General features: G+C 38.1%; 1 protein-coding gene across 3 annotated transcripts; it reads left to right on the forward strand.

The window, feature by feature from the left end:
* The first annotated feature begins 143 nt into the window (after positions 1-143).
* On the forward strand, positions 144-23,619 carry wdr27 (WD repeat domain 27). 3 transcript variants are annotated; one of them, XM_088385676.1, is made up of 24 exons: positions 152-773; positions 1,390-1,531; positions 1,740-1,864; positions 1,978-2,091; positions 2,164-2,215; positions 2,291-2,361; positions 2,456-2,543; positions 2,633-2,729; positions 2,828-2,919; positions 3,146-3,210; positions 3,789-3,901; positions 4,296-4,369; positions 6,198-6,267; positions 6,449-6,514; positions 6,592-6,695; positions 6,804-6,893; positions 7,405-7,526; positions 7,731-7,864; positions 8,116-8,213; positions 8,541-8,662; positions 10,671-10,768; positions 14,327-14,429; positions 17,394-17,492; positions 22,878-23,619. In XM_088385676.1, the coding sequence occupies exons 1-24, from the start codon at positions 636-638 to the stop codon at positions 22,989-22,991; spliced, it is 2,391 nt and encodes a 796-aa protein (XP_088241802.1). In that variant the 5' UTR covers positions 152-635; the 3' UTR covers positions 22,992-23,619. The 3 variants fall into 3 exon arrangements, with proteins under 3 accessions (XP_088241803.1, XP_088241804.1, XP_088241802.1); XM_088385677.1 differs by lacking the exons at positions 10,671-10,768; positions 14,327-14,429; positions 17,394-17,492; positions 22,878-23,619 and adding an exon at positions 9,937-10,311 and having other exon boundaries at positions 144-773; XM_088385678.1 differs by lacking the exons at positions 10,671-10,768; positions 14,327-14,429; positions 17,394-17,492; positions 22,878-23,619 and adding an exon at positions 9,997-10,311 and having other exon boundaries at positions 146-773.
* The last annotated feature ends 1,045 nt before the right edge of the window (positions 23,620-24,664 follow it).

Consider the following 24,664-nt stretch of genomic DNA (forward strand, 5'->3'; position numbering starts at 1 on the left):
TCACCTCTGTCGTTTTGGGCAATTGAAATCAATATTTTTTTTAAATTTCCTTTTATACCACAGCAATACACCACCTAAAAAGCTCTATCATCATAAGTATCATATTAAAAACCAGCATAAGGGCTGCCGTTGTTTACTGTGGCTCTAGTTATTTACTGTGAATATCGTACAAATTATCTGAGTATCATTACAACCTCGTTCTTTGATTTCTAATTCTTTTATTTCGCAATTTGTATGTACCTTGATCACAATTGAGTGGTTTGCAATCACAAATATGTAATTGCCTGTCATCTGGTGGCTATAGGTGGTAGTACAAATACTCTTTCATCATTACAGACGTCCCACTCTGAAACGAGATTCAGCGCTGCCTTCGTCATAGTGAAGGATAACAAAATCGTGTTTAATAGACAATCTTTTGCTAAGCGTACCCACAGATCTCCTAGCAACCGCAAACGTTTGCCCGCACTATCACTTGTAATGTTTAAATTACTCATTAAGTTTAATCAAATGTGTTCTTTTAAGAAAACGTGGAGTAACGAATGCTAGATACTTAGTGGCTATTGTTTGAATTGCTATCATGTTTTGCTAATAGGTTAAGGATCAGGTGGGTTTGTGGTTTTCCGTGGAGAAGGAAAATGATAGTTGAAAGGTTCAAATTGACTTGTGACAGACTTGTATCGTACCAGCGGCTGGCTTGTAGTTGCGATTACACTGGTATCCCTCTGAATAGCAAGGACATTCTCATTTACAGTAATGTGGACGTGGAGCAAAAGGTTAGTCATCCAATGTTTATTTTAGTAAGGTTCTATGTCCAGAATGGAATATAATTCATATCTTCGGATAGCATCTTGACAATTGTGCAAGTATTAAGTAATATTTTTATTAATGTGAGTTTATTTGTATGTTCTTGTTTTTTGTGAAACCTTGGAAACATGATGCTGAAAGCGATGTTTTTATTTACATTGGGAAATGGCTTTGTAATTTATTTGCTTGCTAGTTGTCACACTCTTGTTCATTACTGCCATAACACAAGTGGAATAGTGTGAGCAATCTGTCAGTTTTGTATGTCAGAAGTGATCGTCTGTATTTTTGCCCCAAATAAATTGAAACTTAACATGCACGTTTTTGGACATTTGGTTGGGAACCAAAACTGCAACGCAAAACCACACAACTGTTTGGCAGATCATTGAGCTGCCTTTATCACAACTTATTTTTAGCTTTCTATTTACTACTGCTCGGCCATGTTCTGCAGGCTGGTCCTTTCCATAAGGAGAGGGGGATGAAATGGCATTTTGAAGACGGGATGTTGCACAAAGGGGGGAAAAATGGAAGGATGGTACAGTAAAGACACTGGCATGAAGATCGCTAATGTTTATTGCATCTATACAGGCCTTGCTGCTCACTGGCCATCATGGTGAAATCACCTCTATGACTTTTGGGAAAAAGAACTCACCTGTCCTTTTCTGTTCTGCATCTGCTGATTATATAATCGTCTGGAATGTAGAAGTGTGCCAGAGAAGAGTGAGCCAAGGTACGGAAAGAGAAAGTTGCTTCGTGCAAATCTGCACAAACCGGGCATTAAGTGACAAGTGAAATGAATTAATGTGCTTTTATAACAATAATAATCTTAAACTCTGAACAATACTTCCAGAAAGGTATTTCATTTAACAGCTCACGTATTGTTTTTCTCATTGAGTTTGCATAATGGTCTTCTTTAATTCACTGAATTTTTACCAAAGGTCAAATTGCAGCCGGGACAATTATTGGAAGCCTACCAGGTGAAGTGGTCCATATTTCCTTCTGTTCGTCTGATGAAAGAGTGGCTGCATGCTCTGGAGCCACTGCATATGTTTTCAGCTCACAGGTATTCTGATAACTTCAAATGCATTTTTAATATTTGAACTCTGACCCGGAGATGCAAATGCTAATACACTGTAGATACAGATGGTAAGCCATTATGATTGTTTTTCTCATCAGAAACAGGAAACAATCTCAACGTTAACTGGCCATTTGGGGCCTGTAACGTCAGCAGAGTTTTGCTCGTGGGATGAAAACATTCTTGTCACCACATCAGAGGACCGTACATTTAAGGTACTGAGTTAGCATTCTGATTGATGTATTATTAAACATATTGGAAAAGAACTGTACATAACTATCTTGCAGGTATGGGATCTACAAACCGAATCAGTTTTCTACCAGTCTTTTGTCCTGTCAGGTGTGACATCTAAGAATAAAACAGATCTGATTATTTTTAATAGTTTAATACATTTACCAAAACTCTATTTTTTAGCTTCTCCTCTGCTCAGTGTGTTCTTCATGAAGGAAAATGGACACATAATCACCGGCTCCACAAATGGACAGGTTGCTACATTCAGTCTTAGCAGCAAAATGACCTTTACTAAAAGAAAAAAAAAATCCTTGCTGTGGTCAAGCAATTATTTTCTGTTTGCTGTAGGTTTGGTGCTTTTCTCTGCAGGCTGACTTTTCTTGTCAGCTCGTGACCAAAATAGACCTTCACAAAAATGACCAACGACATCAAGCAGGTGACAACCGAGACATGGAGTACGGGTTCTTGCATTTGTACTTTGATGAGCTAATTTACTTTAATATTGCTTCTCATGACTTCTTTTAGGTGTTGGGGAAAAGTCATCAGAAGTAGAAATTTTAGTACCTGTCCTCAAAATTGTTTCTTTTGGCTCATGTAATGGCAACACAGATGCAGAGAAAACGTAAGTGGAACAATTATCGAACCAACTATGCTAAGTTGTTCTCTCAAATAACTAGATGCACTTTTGTAAGTTGCGTTATAGTTTGCTTACCTTTCTAGGGACGGGAGCTGGTTATGTGTTGGAAGCACTGATGGTCTGTATGTAGTCAACCTGGCTACATCAGAGCTAGTAACTGTTTTACATTTCAGAGGTATGGTACTCATGTTGCTCCTGTTGTGCTGCCTAAAAAGCCCAATGGGCAAAAAAAAACGATAACTCTGTATTTTGTAGAAAACATGGTGTTAAAAATAGGGCAAAAATTGTTGCTTTTGATGCATCGTGGTAACCGTCAACAATTATACATCAAACAATTGCAAAAATATCCCCTTTAGTATGACTGTGATGCTATTGGCCAATTGCATTTCAACTGATTCTAGATTACCCCAATTTGAGCATCTCGATGGCTGGGTCTTGGGTCTTCTCTGACAAACATAACAACTCTGTGAGTATACCTCAAAGAAACTAGACATTTTTCCTCATCTTGATTAATAACCTTTGAACTTTGCTTTCCTCGGTGACAGGGCAAATTAAAATTAGATTAGATGTGGAGTACTAGAGCTACAATTTACGCTTTCCTGTGTGGCGTTTGCATGTAAAGCTTGTGTTGGATTTCTCTCTACTTCAGGTGGTTCATATTTGTTATATCCACACTGTCCTATTGTCAAAACCTTTCCTAGGTCATTATTAGGGTAATTGTGTCGACTACACACTGCGCACATCTACTATAAACATTAAGTATGTGCTTTTTTGCTTTACTACTTAAAGTCTATCGCTGGTAAATGGAATAAGGGATGTTTTCATCCATTTTTTTCTGATACATTTTAATGTGTTAATGGCCATTCCACTTAAAAATGGCATTTTGGCAACTTTGCAAGAAGAGCGTTATGTTTACAACCCGCTGTTGGACTCTTTGCCATATAGTATGTAATGATGTCTGAAGTCCTCAAACAAATTTCACATTCTACATATACAGCAGATGAAAACCATTACCTTGACAATTGTTGAATTCTTGCCACACAGATGCTGTTTTTAGTGAGCTCTTTGTTTACTCCATGTGTGGCCCTGTTGGAGTTCTGTTTGGGTGACGTAAAAAGAATCCAGGCGGGAAGTCAAGGCTTTTCAATATTTCCAAGGTAATCTTGAAATTTAACACGCAAGTCATTTTACGTTTCATATAATATACGTATAAAATATATACAGAGGGAGAGTGAGACAAACAACTCTTCACACTCATTCAGTCCAATTTAAAATCTAAACGTAGGTTGTGAATGTGAGTGTTAATGGTTGTTTATTGAGGCAAAGTATAGTGTTAAAGAGTTGAAAATGGAACGATCTGTGTTTAACCCCTGAAATTTTGACGCAGTGGAAAATTATAATGGGCAAGCTGCAGCCTTGATTGCGGCTGCGGGATTTGATTTTTGATGAGTCAACAACGTTAGAGCGACTAATAATCCAGCAATGGAAACGTTTATGAGCATTCAATTCCAGTTACTCTTTTTCTCCGACTCACCCCTCTCTTGTTTCCAGTTCCCCCCCACTGCTGGAGTCACCTCTCAATGCTGAGTTGAAGAAGAAGGAGCCCAATCATTTGAAGAAAAAAGGTCAGGATGTGTTGCCATCTTGCAGTTACAAAATGATTGCATGTTGTTAAAGAAACAATTTATGACAATCTTGATGTTATTGTTACACTCCCAATTGATTAGACCTGAACATTAATAAGAATGGATAATTGATGCTATCCTGTCCATGATGTTAAACTCATAAGCTTCTGACAAAATATTTTCCACTCTGAATGTATACTTACACTAAAACTGAATTATATTTCACAAATCTATAGGAAAATCCCTGAGGAAAAACAAAACACAGAAGCATTTCTGCTTTAAAAGAAAAGAATTGTTGGAAGTCTATTTGACAAAACGTCCACATTAAATGTGAGAGAATGGAAATCATTATTTCCTTCACACAGCCCGGGACTGGTAATTACTTATTTAACTCCCTTCAATTTGAGCGCGTTCAGCATTTTAACAGGTACTAGAAATCTAATCGCAGACACAAACACATCGCAGGCAATATGTGGGTGTTAATTATCCAAATGGGGTTGCTTTGTGCAGTCATGGGTTCCGTGGTCAAATAAGCCTATTTGTGACCCGGGTGTATAATTAGGCTCTGGCAGCAGCTTACTTCTCTTCTCAAGGGAGGTCAGTGGTTTGCTGCGGTTTTCATGTTGCTCTCACGGAGAGGTAGCGGTGGAAAAGGGCAACATTATCCCGACTCCCCACAGTTGTATTGAGGAAAGCTGCTGAGCCACACGGTGGTGATGTCGTCGAGATGTACTGCACCACTGCTATGTCAGACCCAAAGCCACAAGCATTTACTGACTAATTCGGCCATAATCAAGCTGTGTTATTAAGTGTACACTATGTGCAGAATTTAAACATGTTAAACCATAAACCTCTCAGGCTCTTGGAAAAGAAAACATTATTCCATTGTAAGTCTGGAACATGTCTACAGGAGTTCTTTTTAAAGAGCTGAGTGAGAAAGGATGTGACAACTCATTTCACAGTTATGATGTTAACCATTTTGTTTCAAAAAGATGGTTTTCTGGAGGAACAGCTCAAATTCCATTTTATTCTTCCTACTGCTAGTGACAATGTCATTCTATATTAAATGTCATAATTGTTTAATTAGTTTATGATGTTATTTCCTTTCCCTCATTGAGAAATGGGGACAGATGACTCTGTTGCTTCATACTGCAAAAAAAAAAGACAGACAGATGCTATCATACATGCTAAAGAAATTACCCCAGTTAATGGCTCATGCATTCATCATATAATAAGTTTCATAATTGAATTTGTACTCTATTGTATATACCGTGATCCCCAACTTTCAGTCTCTGTTACGCCTATTAGTTTTGCTAAACATTGGACACTTAAGACATATAGATGTAGTATTTTCAAATTTTTTAGAAGCCTGAATTATTATCTGTGTATTTTTGTTGGACTTCTTTTACCATGTAATTTTCCTCCTGGGCTTTGTCTAAGAAAATGTATCCTGAGATAGACAGAGTCACTGTTAAACCAATCATTGTCACTTCTTAAAAAAAATCCCACAATTTAATGTACTTATGTGGGTTCAAAGAGCTTAATGACTCGTGACTTTTAGTCCCACAGATGATTGTTGGGGCAACTGAGTGCGTTTTCCAGGAAAGAACTGTCTTTGAAATAACACTGATGGATTTATTTATTTTTGTTTCCAGTCCTCCATATAAGCCTTGTAAATTTAAAGACTGTTGTTGTGGCTAATGGTGGTCTTGTAGACTCTATAGTAACTCTATATAACTGTGTGCGTGTGTCTCATACACGACAAATGAACACAGACGCATTTGTCTAATATACTTCACAATGTTTGTTTGGGGTGTTTTTTCTCCAGGTGGTTTAAAGGAACAGCCGCTTGTCTTTCACTCAAAGGTGAAATCATCTGGATACACAAGCTCTCCAAGGTAGCATCATAGATATTATATAAAAAAGATATATATTCTTCTTAGTTTAAATTGAACTGCACCGCTTTGAATTGGAAACATTTGTTAGTGGTTCACAACGGCAAATCCCACCTCAAATTTTGTGGCATGTCCTTCCACTACTACTACCATTAGAGCAACAACATTTCTCCTTCTGTTACAGAAAGCTTCTTTTTTCACCCAAAACAACTGCTCCGAAAAGTAAGTCCTCAGTGAAGACTAATAAGAAGTAAGTGTGATTTATTATCCCAATTGAAATTACAGTTCTTCTTGGATTTGTTTGAAATCATATTCATTTTCAATCAGAGGTTTATTCCTCAAAGATTACCCAGAAGACACTGCCGCACCTACGGTTCTTCGTGTCAATTTAAGTATTTCAAGCAAGCCAGTGTATTGCCTGCAGTACTCAGGTGAGTATCAAATTCTGTTATCTAAAATTTCAATAATGTACACCGCTTTTATAACAATTGTTAAATGTAAAATATACATGTTGATAATGAGTATTTCATTTCTCCAAGGCGATGGAAAGCAAATCCTGTGTGGCCTAGGTGACAACTCTGTGTTTATGTACAAGTCGTCCCTTTCTGGCAATCCAGCTGTCTATACAGGTATGTGGGCAGGGTCCTTTTTAGTTTTTAGTAGTTTGCTAACTTGATTTGAAAACAGTGCACACATTCCTTTGTAGTTCAGTGTATCCCTATTCTCTCAGTTGCAATCATTTTATGAGAAAAAAGAGACTGAAGAATTTGATTTGTTACGAAACAAATCAAGAGTCGAGCCTTATTTGGGCTACTGTAAATAACTTTGAAATGGATCTTTGGCATGAGATGAAACACTGCACTGATATTTACTGCCTCAACTATAACTGTCAAACGTATAGGTGAAGATTTTTTTACTGCAGATGTTTAATGCTAAAGCTATTAAGTGGGATTTAGGCACAATCTGTCCTATATCAAACGCACCAAAAGGGGGCAGCACAGATACAATGACCACTGTCAGGTGACAAAGGGATGCTGTAATTCTCACTCTGTCCACTTCTCAGAAGAGTTCCATAAAAGTAAATGTTGCAAATACACACTGTGTTCCCAGGCGATTATGAAAGGCTCTCTTTGTTTGCAGGGCACGACAAGCCAGTGAGCAGTGTGAGCTGGAGCCTCAACAGGCAGTACTGGTTAAGTGCATCACATGACCAGACTCTGCGACTTTGGACTCATGACGTCCCGGAGCCTGCCGTTATCATGGTAAATGTTGCATTCCCATCCTACACTGGTAGTTGTGTCATTCCTCTCAAATGTCACCTTTATGTAGACTTGACCACTCACTTTCTATTCAAATGTAATGCAAACAGAATGAATAGTCAAATGATGTAATTAAAACAACCCTTTTTTAGAACTCTGTGAATATTTTGAGATTGTGAATATCTCATGTCTATTTTTTTCTTTCAGAGGAAAAATATGTCCTCTAAACATATCAAAGCTGCCCAGTTTTATTACCTGGACAAGTTTTTGCTACTTGCATTGGGAGACTCACTGCACCTGTATTTGTATCATGTGGATGTCACGCATGATGACATCAAAAGGTAATGTGGGTTTTGGTGGGCATCGATAATTTTCTCCCAATATTGCACAAAAATGAACGATGCCGATCATGATTTTTTTTTTTTGTTCTATTATATCAATGAATGGATTGTGCTACATCGATTTATAGCATTATTATACGGGAACTTTTGAGTTGATTATTAATTATTCGAGCTGTAATGACAGCAACAACAACAAATGAATAATACCCCAACTTTGATGTGTATTCATTTGTTTTTGTTTTTAATTTCAGATATCAACAGCGGAGTTTTGTCAAATTGTCAAGCTGCTTTTCAACATCCGCAGGTGCTGATATTACAGACTTGTCTGCTATCAATGATTTCTTCGCATGTATCCTTTCATTTCTCTTTTTTATTCTTATAACAGGAAGTGCAGACTATAACATGTTTTGATGGACAAATTGAATCAAGCCGCTCATCTTGTTAGCTGGCCCCTTGAATCTGAGCCATGTAAATAGTTGCCTCTGTAGCTACCACTGCTGGTTTTAATTGGGATTATTTTGTTTTTCATTTTTCAGGAATGTCTGTACAGGCAAAGTAAAATACAGATAACGCTTACTGTTTTTTTAAATCTTATAGACCTTTTCCCCTCAAATTCAATCTAATTCCATACTTGTTTTGACTCCACCATATAGTTCCCATAACTTTCCTGGCTCAGACATTGTTCTGGCATGTACTTCCAATCGTTCCATTCAAGTGTTTGACATGAACAAAGGCATAGTCGCCGCAGAGGTGCCTGATGCTCACAGCAGAGCCGTCCACTGTATAACACAAAACAAGGTACTCATTTCAAAATGTTGCAATTCCTATTTGAAAGTTATGGTTCCATCTAATCCCCCATATCTAATTTATATCCCACTGTTTCCACTGTTTAATATGTACCCCATTTAAATTCTCCAAAAGTCATCCAACTGTTAATACAATGTTTAGCACGCAGTGTTCTCATCTGTATTTGAAGAAAAAAAAAATGCATATAGCAATGTTGATAATTGGCTTTGTTATTGGAAAAAGACAAAGCAAAGCCAGCGTGTAGCTCAGACCCCCACAAAGGAAAATTTATTTGATTTGGCATCAATGGGTAGAGCGAGTTCCATCTTCATCGAGAAGGATCGACTATTTGGCAGATGTTATGATGTTGCGTAAGACATCCATGAGCGTCAGGCTGGTTACATAAGGAGCACATTATCTGTGAAGTAGCAAACGTGTTAGCTTGTGGTGTGAATGAGGTAAGTCAGTGGCTAAAAGCTCATGGTCATTATCATCCATCTATCTGCGTTTGAATCCCTGGTTTATTGGGATTATAAGTGCCATATGGGAAGACAGGAGGAGATTCCACACAATGATAGCCTTGGAACGAAACTGTTCCATGGTTCAATTTTTGGTTTCTGCATCCTTACTCCCACATCACTGTCTTGGACCAGCATGGGGCCAATTTGCTGTTGTCTAACAAGTAGACAGCTTGGGCCTGCATCCATAGCCATTTTTGTGCTCTGAAGAATACAATTGTGAATCACTCAGAATGAAAACTATAAATACCATTGATGGATTTCAACTGGCAATGTCTGATGAGGATTTACACTCATTGGAGCAAGCGTCTTAAGCATAACAATGAGTCCTCTGCATTGTCAAGTGAAAATGTGACATTTAATATACTGATCAAGATCTTGACCAAAACTTGTGAACTTGTGAGCCCGTGTACCTAGTGAGTCACTAGGTGAAAATAAAGCTTCGCTTTGTGAAAATGAAGCTTCAAACTTCATGAACTAATTATTGTATTTTTTGACTCCTCTCAAAGGCACTGTTGGGTCAAATAAAGAGGTTGGCAAGGCTTTATATTTCTAGCCTAATGTTGAACAAAGTGCGCCATCATGAGGAGTTAATAAAAAAACAACTTGTTCATAAAACAAATTTGAATTTTCCCATAACTAGTGACCCATGCTTAACGTCCCCTCACTTGGGTACGTTGTTCTATGTGAGTTTGGTAGCCTGGATTAGGTGGGATGGCATGGATCACACTTGATTGCGTCAACTCACTTCATGGCTCGCCCTCACAGGTGCCTCTCTACTGTCACACCAGCTATTGTGCGCCATCAATGTTGACTGTGTTGTTTCAGCTGAGATAGTGCGTCAATGGGTGCCCGAGGGCCCGCAGAGCACAGGCGGGATAATACCAGGAAGGATCACAGGGATTGCCTCAGCCTGGACACATAGTTTTACCTTGCTATCCCGTCTCAAATATGACAAATCTGGAGAACTGCAGCATGGGAAGCAACGTTTCCCAATTGAAGTTTCCATCGCCTCTTCAGTACAAACTCACCTGGAACTCATCACAGCGGTGGACTTCTCGGAAAACTGAACTGGAAATGCCCTCTCAGACTCCCATTCTCACACTCTTAATGGAAATCCAAATAAAAACTCCCTATTTCAGACACACTTTTATGCATCATCTGATAGGTTGGTAGAGATGTCATGTGGAATTGGCATATGTGTGCTGTGGAAACTGTATATATAACCGAGTGCTATCTCACTGTGGTGGATCAAGGATGGAAAATAAATTGTTGAAAAGAAAACATCTCACATTCCAGCTTCACTACCATTGGCTTTAATTCTACCTCGCCGCACACTGTTGTGCGAGGTGGAATGAAATATTTGGAAGCCGTTTGCTTATACAGGCTATATTGCAAAAGTATTTTCCATGCACTTGATTTTCTGAGAAGCTAAGTTGCAAACTATTTGAGTCATGCGTGTCCCGACGAAGCATTTTCGTCCATTTGTGTATATTTCACAGGGCTCAATGTTCAGCACACAGGCACCAGAATCGTATAACCTCTTCGTCACGAGTGCAATCACGGATGGCTTGAAGATGTGGGACCTTCGCACACTTAGGTTAGTGGACTATTTTTTAACTCAAAACAAAAACCATAGAAAACTACAAAAATACTTTACCTCCAATTTCTTTATTCCAACTAAACATGCTTTCTCAAAGTTTCCCCAACTTATTATTTATCATGTCTAAACATATGAAGCCATAATAGTCGTCATCTTAGAGGATATATTGTTCGTAGAAAGCGGATCATAAAAAATATTTGTTTTGGCCTTGCTAAAGGAATTCCTGTGTAACCTTTGTGTCCATTTTGTCCCAAACTGAGTTAAAATCCTTTTGCTATCTGATGAGCATGTGGGCTTGCCTCCCAATTTCTGTTTTTTAATATCTGGCTGGCATAATACACTCATCAAATAAAGTTCCATCAAGATTTAGCACAAGTGGAGCCCTTTTTCTACTCGAGTTAATTTTATGTTCTATCTGATGAACTCACGTGGCTCGAGTTTAAAGCGCTGCAGTGACCCACATTTTTTAGAAAATACTGTTTTTCTTGCAGCATAGTAAGACACACCCCAGTTTTAGTTTATATCTGAATGTTCAGCAGAATTTCCTAAAAAAGAAAGACGTCATGCATTCAGATGATTTATTCCTAATGGAGCTATGCAGTGTTTTATGTTTGCCATAGTATGCAGTTGCACTTATAGGTTGCACCCATCACTATGTAACAAGGCCAAAACTGCAACCATTAGACCACGAAACAAAGTCCAATCTTTCTTCTCCCAATAGCAAATTGAGCCATTTCCCCCATTTGCATCAATATGTTGTTTTCTTAAGATAACACAGTTGTTTAGCACAAAATCCCTTAAATTCTTATTGTGTTATGCGCTTCCTTTCTCTATTACAATAGATCTTGACTTTGTACCATCTGATCTCACTACACATAAGATTATCTCTCAAGATTATTTTCCAACCACACGTTTTCTCAGAAAATTATGGTTCACCACTACTGAATAATTCATTTAACAATTCTAGCCCAATTTCTAACCCAAGTTTCAGCAGTCTGCTTCGGTGTTTTTGACATGTTTTTTTTTTTTTAGGGTGGGGGGGTAATTCGCTATTCGCAGGATCAGTTAGGAATAACATGTTTTCAGTTATTAATCACTACAATAATTATCTAATAGTTGCGCAGGCCAGGGTTTGTGTGAATGTTGTTAAAAGCCATCTTAAATCAAGTGTTCAGCACAGTCTGACACTGAATACTCAGGTGCATGAAAGAACCCTCAGGGTCACTCTTCAAAAAGGATCAGAGTCTTTTAGTCATCGTTCAAATACTGAACAGTTACTACACGCACAATGCTGAGTGTGTGCGTGCGTGTGTGTGTGTTATCTTCTTCAGGCAAAATATTCAATCCACATTCTGACCAGGCACAGCTCCAGGAATTTTTTCCTCCAGGTTCTAAAAAGGGACTTGACTGATATGTAGAGGGGGATGAGAAAAATAATAAATACATATACTTTACTATAAGATATCGAATACAGTGCTGGAGGGCCTTATCTGGTGCGACACAGATTTCTGATGGGGCTACAGCACTCCCTAGCCTCGGTATAGCCTCGGTCGGTCTCTGATTCTGACCTAGAAAACCAAAGCAGTGTTTACACTTGAACTGGTTACACTGCTTATTGTCAGTGTTGTGTTGGCAGCTTGTGTTAGAACTTTCACCACATCTCCACATGCTTTCCATTTAGTAGTCCAATATTACTTTGTAATAATATCATTAATATTGGACGATATTAAAAGAGCTGCGCCACATTTGACATTCGATATGTGAAGAATAAAGATTAGCAATGGTCTCTTACCAAATGGGAAAGCTATTCAATGAGGTCAAAGACGAGATTGATTCAGAATTTAGATTTTTTTTACTCCCAATAGTTCTGCTCTCCTCCTGTTTTTCCTATATCATCAGGTTTTACTAGCTGCCAATTACTTGACATGTTGTCACCGCTATAATATGTCACTGTACTTCTCATTTTTATCTTTAAATGTCTGTTTTCCCTATTTACTGTTTTTAACCGGGTCGTAGTGCTGGGAAATACCTTTCTCTAACTGGGCTTGACCACATTCCAGCAGAGTTGACGGTGCTATTGATGTTCCTTGGGAGATCCCTGAAGTGATGGTTTTTCAGTTAACCTCTTTTTTTGGCAGCCGTCAAATGGTTCCACATTATACGTTTATAAATGGGCTTATTTATTTATATATATATAAGTATTAAGCAAATACAATTATATTGAACTGGCTGTTGAGCATCTCTGCATCCATCCATCCATCCCTACATCTATAGGTGAGGCCATTTTAATTGATATTTCAAATGATTAAAATGCAATGTTGACTTTTATATTTTGTAGTTATCTTCAGATTAATGCTTATTCTTAGTGTGTCATGGAGTTAGAGCTTCATTTTTAATAGTAATTATTTGGTGGCAGTGAGCCAACGACTTCGAAGTCATTCCACATTATTATTTTATTTATCATTTTGCTTCCCATTATCTGTTGATTGAAATGTAATCCTAGTCAATCAGTGGTAATAGTAATTATTTGGTGGCAGTGAGCCAACAACTTTGAAGTCATTCCATGTTATTATTTTATTTATTATTTTTGTTCCCATTATCTGTTGATTGAAATGTAATCCTAGTCAATCAGTAGTAGTTAATTATCTTGGAGCAGCTCGATGCTGGTATCAATTGAGTTCTTCATAAGTCGTTCCTGGCAAAGTGACATTGTAACCTATGACCTCCGAGATGCAAACATGACATATCTTTGAAACAACCACAAGGACAGGACAAAATCAGCACTATGATTCTGAGAGTATGCATTATTATTGTGTTATTATTACCCAACCCCCAACCCCCCCCCCTTCACTTTCAAACTGGAAATACGGTAGCCTATGTCTTTGACCTACTTTCAACTAACTCAGTTCGATTACTACAACAGGAACGTGAAAGGCATGTTCTCACCACATCAGGTTAAGGCTTGGATCTGCCAACATTTCAGCTCATATAGCAAGACCTTTGCTCAGCTAGCTGTCAGTGGCATTGTAAAGACATTTCATGCTGTTGCAAAGCAAACGGAGAGCCCAGCATGAGGCGAGAAGCAGCCATTTGTCATCTACTACCTCCTCTTTCCTGTGTTTTATGTTAGCCTGGGCCAAATTCTTCACCACCGATTCAGATTTTTGTAAAATGTAAAGAAAATATGGGCCAGGGGCAGATTTCTGTTGTGCACTGTCATGACGTGGGAATACTTCGTCATTCATTAGACTAGTGTAGTGCACAAAGAACAGTGTATTGTAAATATCTTTTTTTAAATGACAGCCATGAAAAGCGTAAAAGAACACATTACACTTCGTAAAATATCTGTTTTGATATATTGGACAATTAATGTTGGATGTGAAATAAGTAGAAAATAAAAATTAGCAAAGCAAAGCTCTATTTGTAAAATTTCACATTTTTTCACATTTTTGTTATTTTACTCGACAGGAAGCAAGAATAATATTCTCAGGCAAACATTTAGTATATTTTGTATTTGATTCTGGATATTTCTAACCTTTGTCTGCATCTTTGCAGGTGTGTACGCCGTTACGATAATCATGTGAACCGCTGCCATTCATGCTCTTCCGCCATTTCGCCGTGTGGTCGATTCATAGCGTGCGGCTCAGAGGACAAATGTGTAAGTTTGTTGTTACATGAAGTTTTCCGTGCGCCCTTCAAAGTGACAAATGAATTGTGCGTGAAAATAAGCTAACAAAGTGAAAAAAAAATCCAAAACCACAAGAGTTCCACTGAATGAAGTCACTGCAGCTTCTGGATCAACAAGTTGATTTACATCAGTGTGTGGTTATGAATTTGACAACATATAATTTAATGCATAATTAGATCTGAATCATGGTTAATGTACTGTATCAAGTCAAACGAAATTTGAGTTATGTGGATGTATATAGGACATTTTTATTATTTGCGATAGTTAATATGAATTCAGGATTGCATAGCGAGAAAAACATTCAAACTTTACATGTGTGATCATTAAAATACTTGGAAACTAAAAACCCAAATTTCAAAATGTTATAAAAGTTGCTTTTATTTTTGTCCATTTTATTTGTATAGTTCTATTTCATTTTTTTTTTCAGTTTTTCGTATTTTAATTTTTCACTGATTGCCTGAGAAAAATCACAAGATTGTACTGTTTCACGTGTTCAGGGGTCATTTTAACAGCAAGGATTCCTTTCTTTTTTTGCACTTTAACTCAGACACTTTTAATTCAACTCAGACCTTTTTCCAAAGTCCAACTCAACATCATTTTGAAATAGTGTTTTTAAATTGCTTTTCCAGACAGTGAATTTTATTTGCCTTCAAAGTGTCTTGGAAAATGTCCTGTTTCTTCTTTCACTGTTTGTATGAGTAAAAAGCAGTGGAAGGAAATATGCACTTATTAACATTTATTTGGACAATACAAAGATGAGAATACTGTGGCCAAGTGTGCAGTGCTGCTAGGAATATAATATATAGAGCGTGAAATTAAGAAAAAAAAATCTCAAAGTGCATACTTATACTAAAACAAAGCTAAGCAGAATTCATACATTTACGTTTTTTCCAAACACCCACAGTAATAACAATTTGTAAGTCAGGCTGGTGACCAGTTCACAATGTACTCTGTCTCTCGTCCAAAGTCAGCGATCCTAGTGAGGATAAGCGGCACAGGCAATGGGGGAAAAAAATAGGAAACAAAAAAATCCAAATAATATAAATAACAAAGCCGAATTGCTGCTATACTATATGTCTTGTAAATGGAGACATCTGAGGTTTTATGTTACATGGAATTGACAAAATGTCCCCCCAGCCAAGTAATGCCCTGTTAGACACCACACACATCAAATGCCTTGGAGAGGAAACACTCTACCCATGGACAGTTTTCCTTGAGCCTTTTTCGGAGAATCCCAATGTAAAACAGCTGCAGGAATCTGATGAGTCGTCGTCTGGTAACGAACATCTATCTCCACATCTGTTTTTATCTGCTTGTGGCACTGAAGCAAACAAATGCCTCTTGAAGCTTGATTGCAGCCAGAGAGGAAAAATTGTGTAACTGATAACGCACGTTGACATCTCTGAGAGTCATCATCACATTTTCAATATAAGAGTTCCGAACGAGCTGTCCTTAACCTTTGAGGCAATTTGTACTCTGAAGTCACACCGCAACAATAAGGAAAGATTGTGGTATTTTCATCTCTTACCTAATACCAGGACTCTCTAGAAATATAATTCTTCCCCAAGGATGCAAACTCACTAAACCAGTGTCTGACCATAATATAGACATGAATTAATCAATATGCATTGAACGGCAAAGTCAAAGGTCATGGTCGGTGGTACTGGCCTGGGAGTGGTATCGCATTCAGGAGCATGGCCATGTGGAGTTTGCGGGAAGGGAGTGCAAGCTAACTCTATCCGGTGCAAGGGTTGTCAGAGATGGGTACACCGGAGATGCAGTGGAGTAAAAGGCAGCCTACGAGCTGCAAGTGAGACCTTCAAATGCAAGCGGTGCAGGGGAGAAGTCGCCCAAGCAGACCCAGCTGAGCAAGAGGGGCTCATAGTAGATGGGGAGATGTACGAGATGGTGGACAGCTTCTGCTACCTTGGAGACATGCTTAACGCTGATGGGGGGGGTGGACCTAGCAGTGACCACAAGGGTGAGAAGCAGGTGGAAGAAATTCAGGGAACTCATGCCCTTCTTAACATCTAAGGCCCCCTCCCTGAAGATGAGAGGCCAAGTGTACTCAGCCTGCGTCAGAAGTAGTATGACGTACGGAAGTGAGACATGGGCCCTGAAAACAGAACACGAAGACAAACTAAACAGAGCAGAAATGAGGATGAGCAGATGGATGTGTGGTGTGTCAATGAGGGAGGAAAAGACCAGTGCAGCGCTGAGAAAGAAGATGGGAGTGGAGGCCATAGTGGATGTGGTGAGGAGAGGCAGACTGCGATGGTTCGGACATGTAGTGAGGAAGGACGAGAACGACTGGGTGAAGAAAGTTATGTCTTATAATGTAGAGGGAACAAGACCCAGTGGCCGACCTAAAAAGACCTGGCAGGCGACCGTGTCAGCCGACATGAAGGCACTCGGCATCAACCACGAGATGGCCATGGACCGTTCCCGGTGGAAGAAAGCCATATCAAGAACCCAGTCCAACCAAGCGACCCCTGGAAAACCGACTTTAAACCGATGATGATGATGATTGAACTGATTTGACTTTAAATATGAGTATTTCAATATTTAGCCAAAATATTCTTATTCTATTATACTTTTTTTTTTTCATAACAGATTTGAGAACCAGTCTTTTATATTCTTTCACAGAATTCATACGTGAAATCATGACAGATAGAAAGAAATGAACCTCATAACATCCGTGTCTAAATCAGCTTTACTGATATTACCACGCAATTTCGGCTACTGTTTAAAAAATACTGAGTGATAATACAGTTTGTTTTGAATCATAAGCATTTGCTGGGCCAGCCAGGTTGGTAGTCCAAGTTCTGATACAAATTCATATTCTCTTCCACATACTATCTGTGATATTATTTTTATATTCTTTGATCAATAGTATGTCTTGTGTGTTCATTTAGTCCATCATCTTCATTTCAGGCTTATGTTTATGACATAAGAAGCAGCAGCTACCTTCACAAGCTTCAGAGACACTCTGAGACGGTGCTAAGTGTGACCTTTAACCCTGCTACTCCACAGGTAAGAGATAAGGTGATTTAGATTTAAATAACCCTGTGGCTCATACAGCATAATATATTTGAGGCCATCACTAGCACAATTGCATTATTCTTCTAGTGGCAACCATAGTGTCAAACTGCAAAGTATGTAAAGATCACTACAGAAATAGCATGAATAAGATTTATTGCAGAGGAACTTGCGCAATATTTTACCATCAAGTCAAATTGTTTATATGCCCAACCTGTTCTCATCTTGCTTTTTTTTTGTTGCCATATCTCGAGGCCAGATGTCTATATTTATTGCTACGAGAATTCTCCACCGCAAGGCCCAGACAGATAATGCAATGCGTATTTTCCACTCATTTACCACTCGTGTTTTCCACCCTAATACTCAAAAGACCATCAAAGTCTGTGGTTCATTACCGCAGGTTGACCCTGTTCACTTGTCCTTTACAATTTAACTGCAGTACTTCAGGTGTCATACAACTGTAAATTAAATGTTATGTTAATTATTTAAGCTTCTTTTGTATGTCTTTTTTCCCGTTTTTTTTTTTTTTTTTTTGCATGAGCGCGGTTTACTATATAAGCAGTTATAATGCTGCGCCTGCACTCACTCCCTCGTATGGAATTTACCTGCTTCAGTATCATATAAAGCTAAGAAAAAATGTTCTAGCTAGCCCGAGGCAAATCAACAGCCAGCGCTGAGAAACAGGTTACTGGGTCAAAAGAGGGAAAGAGGATCAGGGAGTCTGTGCTTAATTTAGGTTACTGTGATACGTAGCTGTGTTTTCTAATTTGATAGCTCCTCTCACAATGTTCCACACCAGAGATGGAAAACATCATCATATTAGAAATCTATATCATAGGTTAGAAAAGTGTGCAAATCATTACCGTCTGGTTTTATTCATCTTTGTGCAGTGTCCCAAATTTTTTACTTTGACAGTAAAGACTTGGTATGGATTGTGATTTCTTTTTTCCAATGGATTAGTGCTTTAGAATACACATTAAATGGTTTGTCTTTTCCAGTGCATGATTAAATATGAATATATTCATGAATAAAATCTCAAAAATGCATGCGTGAAAATCTGTGGCGATATGAATTAACATGACTTCAAAATACCACTGTATGGAATAGATGAAGCAGAAAACTTCTTTTGTCGCAAGATGCTATGTTTGGACTGTCAAATAATAATAATGATAATAATGAATGTGAACAGAGCAGTAGAGCTCAGAGCATTATAAAAAAAAATCGCAGACATTCTAGGCCTCCAGCGGCATTACTAAGGGATGATTCCGGACAAGCCCGAGCCAGTCCGAGCTCCAAGCTTTCAATCATGCTAACGCACTTGTCAAATGACACTTCATTTCATAATTTGCTGCCTCCTTATTGGAAGCAAAAGAGCTTTTTTCATCCATTCCCAGATACAAAGAAGGAAAAAAATTGGTTAAATAAAAAGGTTAACACATCGGAGTGTGAGATAAATGCACATAAAGAGCCAATGTGGTAATCTGTTTTTATATCAGCTACATAATGTAAAAAAAATGAGGGCTACATAATGAAATGTGTTTTTTATGCATTGGCAGACTTCAGTAGACATGTCTCATACATGGATTGTAATATTCACGAAAGTTCCCAGAACTAGACTAGATGATGCACTGGTTACATTTACAAGTCAGATATTCGATACAGCCAACAAATAATACAAGCCTGGACATATGTTGCTAAATTTTTCACACACTGCAGCTTATAAGCAAATTCGGACTATATACACAGTAAATATGCTTTTTTTCACTTATTTTTAATTTCGTGGGTGATGCTTATGTTCAAGAGCGCTCAATAGTCCAGGATTGATGGTAGTTGTTCGATGCATCAACACAACAGCCATACTAAAAGTGTTGATTGAATTTTTGATTAAATGAGAATGTTTTGGCTTATTCAGTTAATATTTGTACGTAGTTTTAGCTGAAAAACTGTAGAGCTGTGGCCGCTTCCTGACACTCGCAGCTGTTCTGTCAGCCTCCCCCAACTTGGAAGACCAAGTGAATCATCCCATTGGCTCTTGTCTCCAAGGGTCCACATGTATCATCGTTGCTCTTTCCAGCCTGGAAAAAAAATGCAGCTGGCGTCCCAGTCAGCTTTTTTCATTGTATTTTTTTTCATTTGTGGTGAATTGGCATTTGGAACACTTCCTCTTTACTTTGTCCCTATTTTTTTTTTTTATTATTTTCCTGCCCTTAAGAAGCACTCCATTGGATGGTCAGACAGCAAACACAAATGCCGCCTGCTTCAGAATGTCACATCCGAGTGAGACTCAGACGGAGCCGAGACAGAACTCCTCTGAGAGATGCAGGCATGTGTTCATAGAGATAGAACTGAATTAAACAGGAAGCCATGAATCTCTCTAAGTACATAAACTATGTGATTTAAGGTACTTATTAGTTGGATGAGGGCAACCTGAGTTTTAGTCACGTTGGATACATATCCGATTTATATCCGTATACAAAAGAGGCTTGGGTTGTGCTTGGGAAAAAAAATTGTACTGTTGACATAAAAAAAAAAATCAGATAAGGGCAAAAGAATCTGATTTGACCTACTTTATGAATATAGCCTAAAAGTGCTCTACTCTTAGTAGTATGTGTTGATCAAATACAATCATTATACTTTGTTTTCCAATAATTTGCCATTAAAATACAGACATTCAACGACTGGTTTTGCGTAACCTATGTAAGTATATGTGGTCGGATGTATAGTTGCTCTTATGTCTTTCTGTGATGTAGTGCATGTCTCATAGCTGACTTATGGCGCCGTCTTCCATCTCTCATGTGCATGTTGCTTTCCGTCTGTACAGAACATTCTGTTATTTTGGTCATAGTCTGTGGTCTCAATGTGAGCATTTAAATCATTTGTGAGGGTCAACATTGCATGCTGTTCATTCGAAGACCCCCTTGATGGATATTTTGTTTGATTCACACTGACAGCATTTAACACTATTTGCTGACACGTTTGGCAATATTTGGATCGCACTCATCAGAAAATTAAACCCACATTTTATTTCCTACTTTGAACTATGCGCATGTAGGTTTTTTTTTTGTGGTATCCAGGAAGCTTACCCAACAATAACTTCGATTGTGTAATATAGATGACACGTCATGCAACTTTTCACTTTGATTTATGACTTGGAGGGAGACTTCAGCATAACTATTAAAAACGTTGCGACTTCCCAGATGCATGTATGTCTTGACAATATAAAAGACAGTGTCTTGTAAAACATTCATATGGGAAAAGCAAATTTCATAAGATTCTATCATTTTGAGAATTTATGAATCTGGCTTAACCTATTGCATAAGTATTTCTGACCTTGCTGGGTTTTTTTTTTTTTTTTTTCAAAATTCAAAATCCAGGGAAGTCCCGCAGCCGAGGGCATGATCCCTGCATTTACATTATACCAGTGCTAAAAAAAAAATCTTTGTTCCGTGACCCTCCAAAGCCAGTCATCATCAGCTTCGCTTGAGTTATCCTCAGTGAACAAAGGTTAGAGGTCGCTTAGGTGGAATGCGTCGGATTACAGACTCTTGCTGAGAGTGTACATTAGAAAAATTATCTCAACACCGTAATGTGTGCTTCAATGCAATGAGTCGTATGTCAGGCCTATTGCTGTTCTCAGTAATATAGTTGCTCGTTGACCCTTTAAACTCGAAACCACAAGCCATAGAAGAGATTCAGGATTAAGGTAAATGAACTGGAGTTTATTGTCAAAAGAAGGCTCTGAGAAGTCTGAAAAATAAGTGTGCATAGGTCAGCATGAATGAAAGTGTTTTGCGCAATACAGTATAATTTGCTCATATTTAGCCAGATGCTTCAGAACTTATCAGATGCTTCACAGTGCTGTCGGACAATGACCTAAAGCATACAGAGAAAGCAACCAAAGACTTATTAAGACAAATAAGTGGATTTCGTTTTTGTAATGGTCGAATTAATCGTTGAAGACAAAACTGAAAAGAAAATGACTCCAAAAGAAGTGGGGACTCAATACAGTAGCAGTCAAGGCCTGACAGAGCACCACAGACTGTTATTAGAACGGAATAAAAAGTTAAATTTGGAATTGTTTATTCATCTCTTTACTTTCAATTCCTGAAAAAAAAATCACCTGATTTAAATGTAAATAGTCTTCAATTAAAGCTGAACGGTGGCAGGTATAGCAATATTGGTGTTTTGTTTTATAAATCCAATGTGGTGGTGTTTAAAAAGATGAGAATAGTGTCCCAATACTTGTGGACATGACTGCATGTCCTTGCTGTTCAGAAACTGGACGACAACATGGTTGTGTGGTTAGCAGCGAATTACAGTAGGGTCAAATGTTTCGAATCCTCCTCAGACTGCTGCTGGCGAAAGCATCTGCTTTGCTCACTGAAGATTTGTGTGCATCAAAAAGTATTTGGCCGTGCATGAGAAATATGGTGGTCTGTTGTTGAGCTAAATGTGTTTCATATCACTAATTGGCAGATACTGTAGTTCCCCCCTCACACGCACATTCCTGCTGTTCGTATGTTTTAAAAAGATCCTCCACAGCAGATATTGATGTCTAGCTAACTGGAGACTTTAATCCTTAATTGGATGAATAATATTAGGCAGCGATATTGGTATTCATAATGGCCCCACAAATATCGCTATGCTGTATTATGATGAAATATTGTGGTGAGAATTAGAAAATAAATATCATGATTGTCTACAATGATTATTTTGTGAAAGGCAAATTTCCAGGAATTTTAATCAGTGTGCTACAATAGTAATAAACACTCATATCAAGGTATTCCTTTTTGAAATATTACATAAGTACAGACCATTTGCTTTTATTCCCTACTGGCTTGTATAAGTAAATTCTATAGACTGTATGTATTATAACAGTAATGTTAAAGTGCTGCTTTCACTCAGTGCTGAGATGAGAGCCGACTGTTAGAAATGAGGTAATGCTTCCTATTCCTAAGAAATATTGCAGTGATTGCATAAACATGTGCGTGCGTGCGTATGGTGTGCCTGTTTACACGTGTGCAAGCTTCTAGGAAAATGTCAAATTTTCAACTAATATCTTATTCCAATGTACTCTAAATCTAGTCAATAAGCAAATGAAAAATGATGCCCCACCCAATTTTTTTTTCCTATCTAAAGCGTTATAATTAATGGCCATTAATTTCCCAGCCATTTTCACTACGATTGTGAATACAAAATGGCTGTTTTACAGTGGTATGTTGCAGTAGTTTGTGCTTTAAGGGACTGAAAATTGTATGATTCAAATGGTCACAGTCAAAACTATCCAAGGGTGTGTCGTTGTCTCATATGCCATATACTATGCAAACTGCTATTGCTAGAAATCAATGGAATGATATATTCTGGTGTTTTGTTCTGTAGCTGCTGACCGGGACTCTGGATGGGAAGATAAGCCTGTTTGATCCCAGCGGCGGGCTCTGTCTGTCTCATGACACCAGCTCTGCTGCACATAACATCTCCAGAATGTCCTTGTAAACACAAGATGCTTCTGCAAAGGCCATTGAAGACCAACCTGTTTAATATTTATTTCAAGCATTATGATGTATTGTTACGGTCATTTTAATGTGGTGCCTTGTACAGTGCATAGCCTATAAAAAGATAGATCTTGTGGAGTGGTCAGGTTGATCAAAAATATCCACCAAAATTGCCCCAATTTGTATTTTTGTAAATCCTCAGTTTGACTGACGATTTGAGGTTCTCACCAGCCTTATTTAACTACAATGTCTTGCTATAATATTTCTCCAATTAGACATAATTATAGCTCTATTAGCCAAAGACAATCCCATCAAGTTGCTCTCATCCATTTACCCACAATGAGCATTGGGGCAGGTCAAGGATCAAAATGATGTAGAACAGATGTAGTAGTGCATGGCTGGCTGTGATCACCACTTAGCACACGAGGTCCATGACGTCAACTGGGTGCAACCTGTGAGGCTGCCAGGCCCACAGATGCTGCTACTACTGCTTGTCGCATTGGGCTCGAACTTTTTTTCTCTCAGGCCAAACCAAAATGTCACACCTGCCTGCAAGGGTTCACAATGTAAGTTAGCGTGTTGCCATGGTTTCTGATGGATATAAATAAAACATTGCCTGCCCATTATTACTTTTTTGCCTCAAACATTTTACAGTTCTTGCAATGACTTATAACAATTGTCATTCAAACTTTTTTTGTTTTAAATTTGCATTGATTATTGTTTTATACCATGTAAACAGATGAAATCTGTCAAGACATTTTGTCAGACCTTAAACCAGTCACAATTTTATTGAACACAGAATGTAATCCTGAGAAGCAAACAAACAGACCCAACAGTGACTTATTTCATCATGAACAGTACAAAGGCAAAAGTAACTGAATAGACCCACAGTGATAGGAAAACACCACTAAACAACAAATAAAATCTTAAATTGAGAAGATTAAAAACTAATGCCTTGGGAAAAATGTTCTTAACTACAAAAGTTAAGAATGAACGAGGGAAACAAGAACAAATAGTTCAACTAACGTCAATGGGGATAAACTATGAAAGGTTCCGAGAACAGGCGTTGGTAGCAAATAAACAATAGCCTGGTGTTTTCTGCATCTTCTGCGCCAAGAAGCTGACTATTATTAAATACAGGTGTACGCAGAAGACTCCTCCCACCCACATTCACCCAAGCAACTCGAAAAACAAAACACAAGTAGACAGATAACTAGATTATGACATCGTCAATTGCTTCATCGTCTATTCAGGGGGCTTATAAACCCAATTTCCCAAAACTTGGGTTATTGTTTTATTCCAAAGTAAGAGTAAAGTTGAATTTAAGAAACGTCCAACATGGAATAACAAATGCCACGTAATGTGTTGCTACTTGACTTTTGAATGCCAATCAATGAGCCCTTTCAAAAATGTCTGTGACCATGCTCTACTTTTAACAACCACAAAAAGAAAACCCAACACTCATAATTAATATTCATTTTAATGACAGTTTATTGATTATATAATTTTATTTCAAGTAGGATTAAGTGGTGTCTTACTACGCTAAACCCCAGTTATAAGCTATTTATAGTTACCAAAGAGACAATCAGGCTCTCAACCAAAAATCATGCAACCCTCATCGACTGTCTATAAATTAGACATACTCTATTTTATTTGGCTCTTTATCTGATCTTG

Source organism: Syngnathus floridae, chromosome 9 (assembly GCF_059516105.1).
Source record: "Syngnathus floridae isolate MCC-2025c chromosome 9, RoL_Sflo_1.0, whole genome shotgun sequence".
Lineage (NCBI taxonomy): Eukaryota > Metazoa > Chordata > Actinopteri > Syngnathiformes > Syngnathidae > Syngnathus > Syngnathus floridae.

What these genes read in the sequence shown, in the direction of transcription:
- wdr27 (XM_088385676.1), top strand. Translation starts at nt 636, where the DNA reads ATGATAGTTGAAAGGTTCAAATTGACTTGTGACAGACTTGTATCGTAC. An exon ending in CAATCATTTGAAGAAAAAAG is followed by an intron (nt 4,370 to 6,197) that starts GTCAGGATGTGT and finishes TTTTTTCTCCAG; the next exon opens with GTGGTTTAAAGGAACAGCCG. An exon ending in CAATCCAGCTGTCTATACAG is followed by an intron (nt 6,894 to 7,404) that starts GTATGTGGGCAG and finishes CTTTGTTTGCAG; the next exon opens with GGCACGACAAGCCAGTGAGC.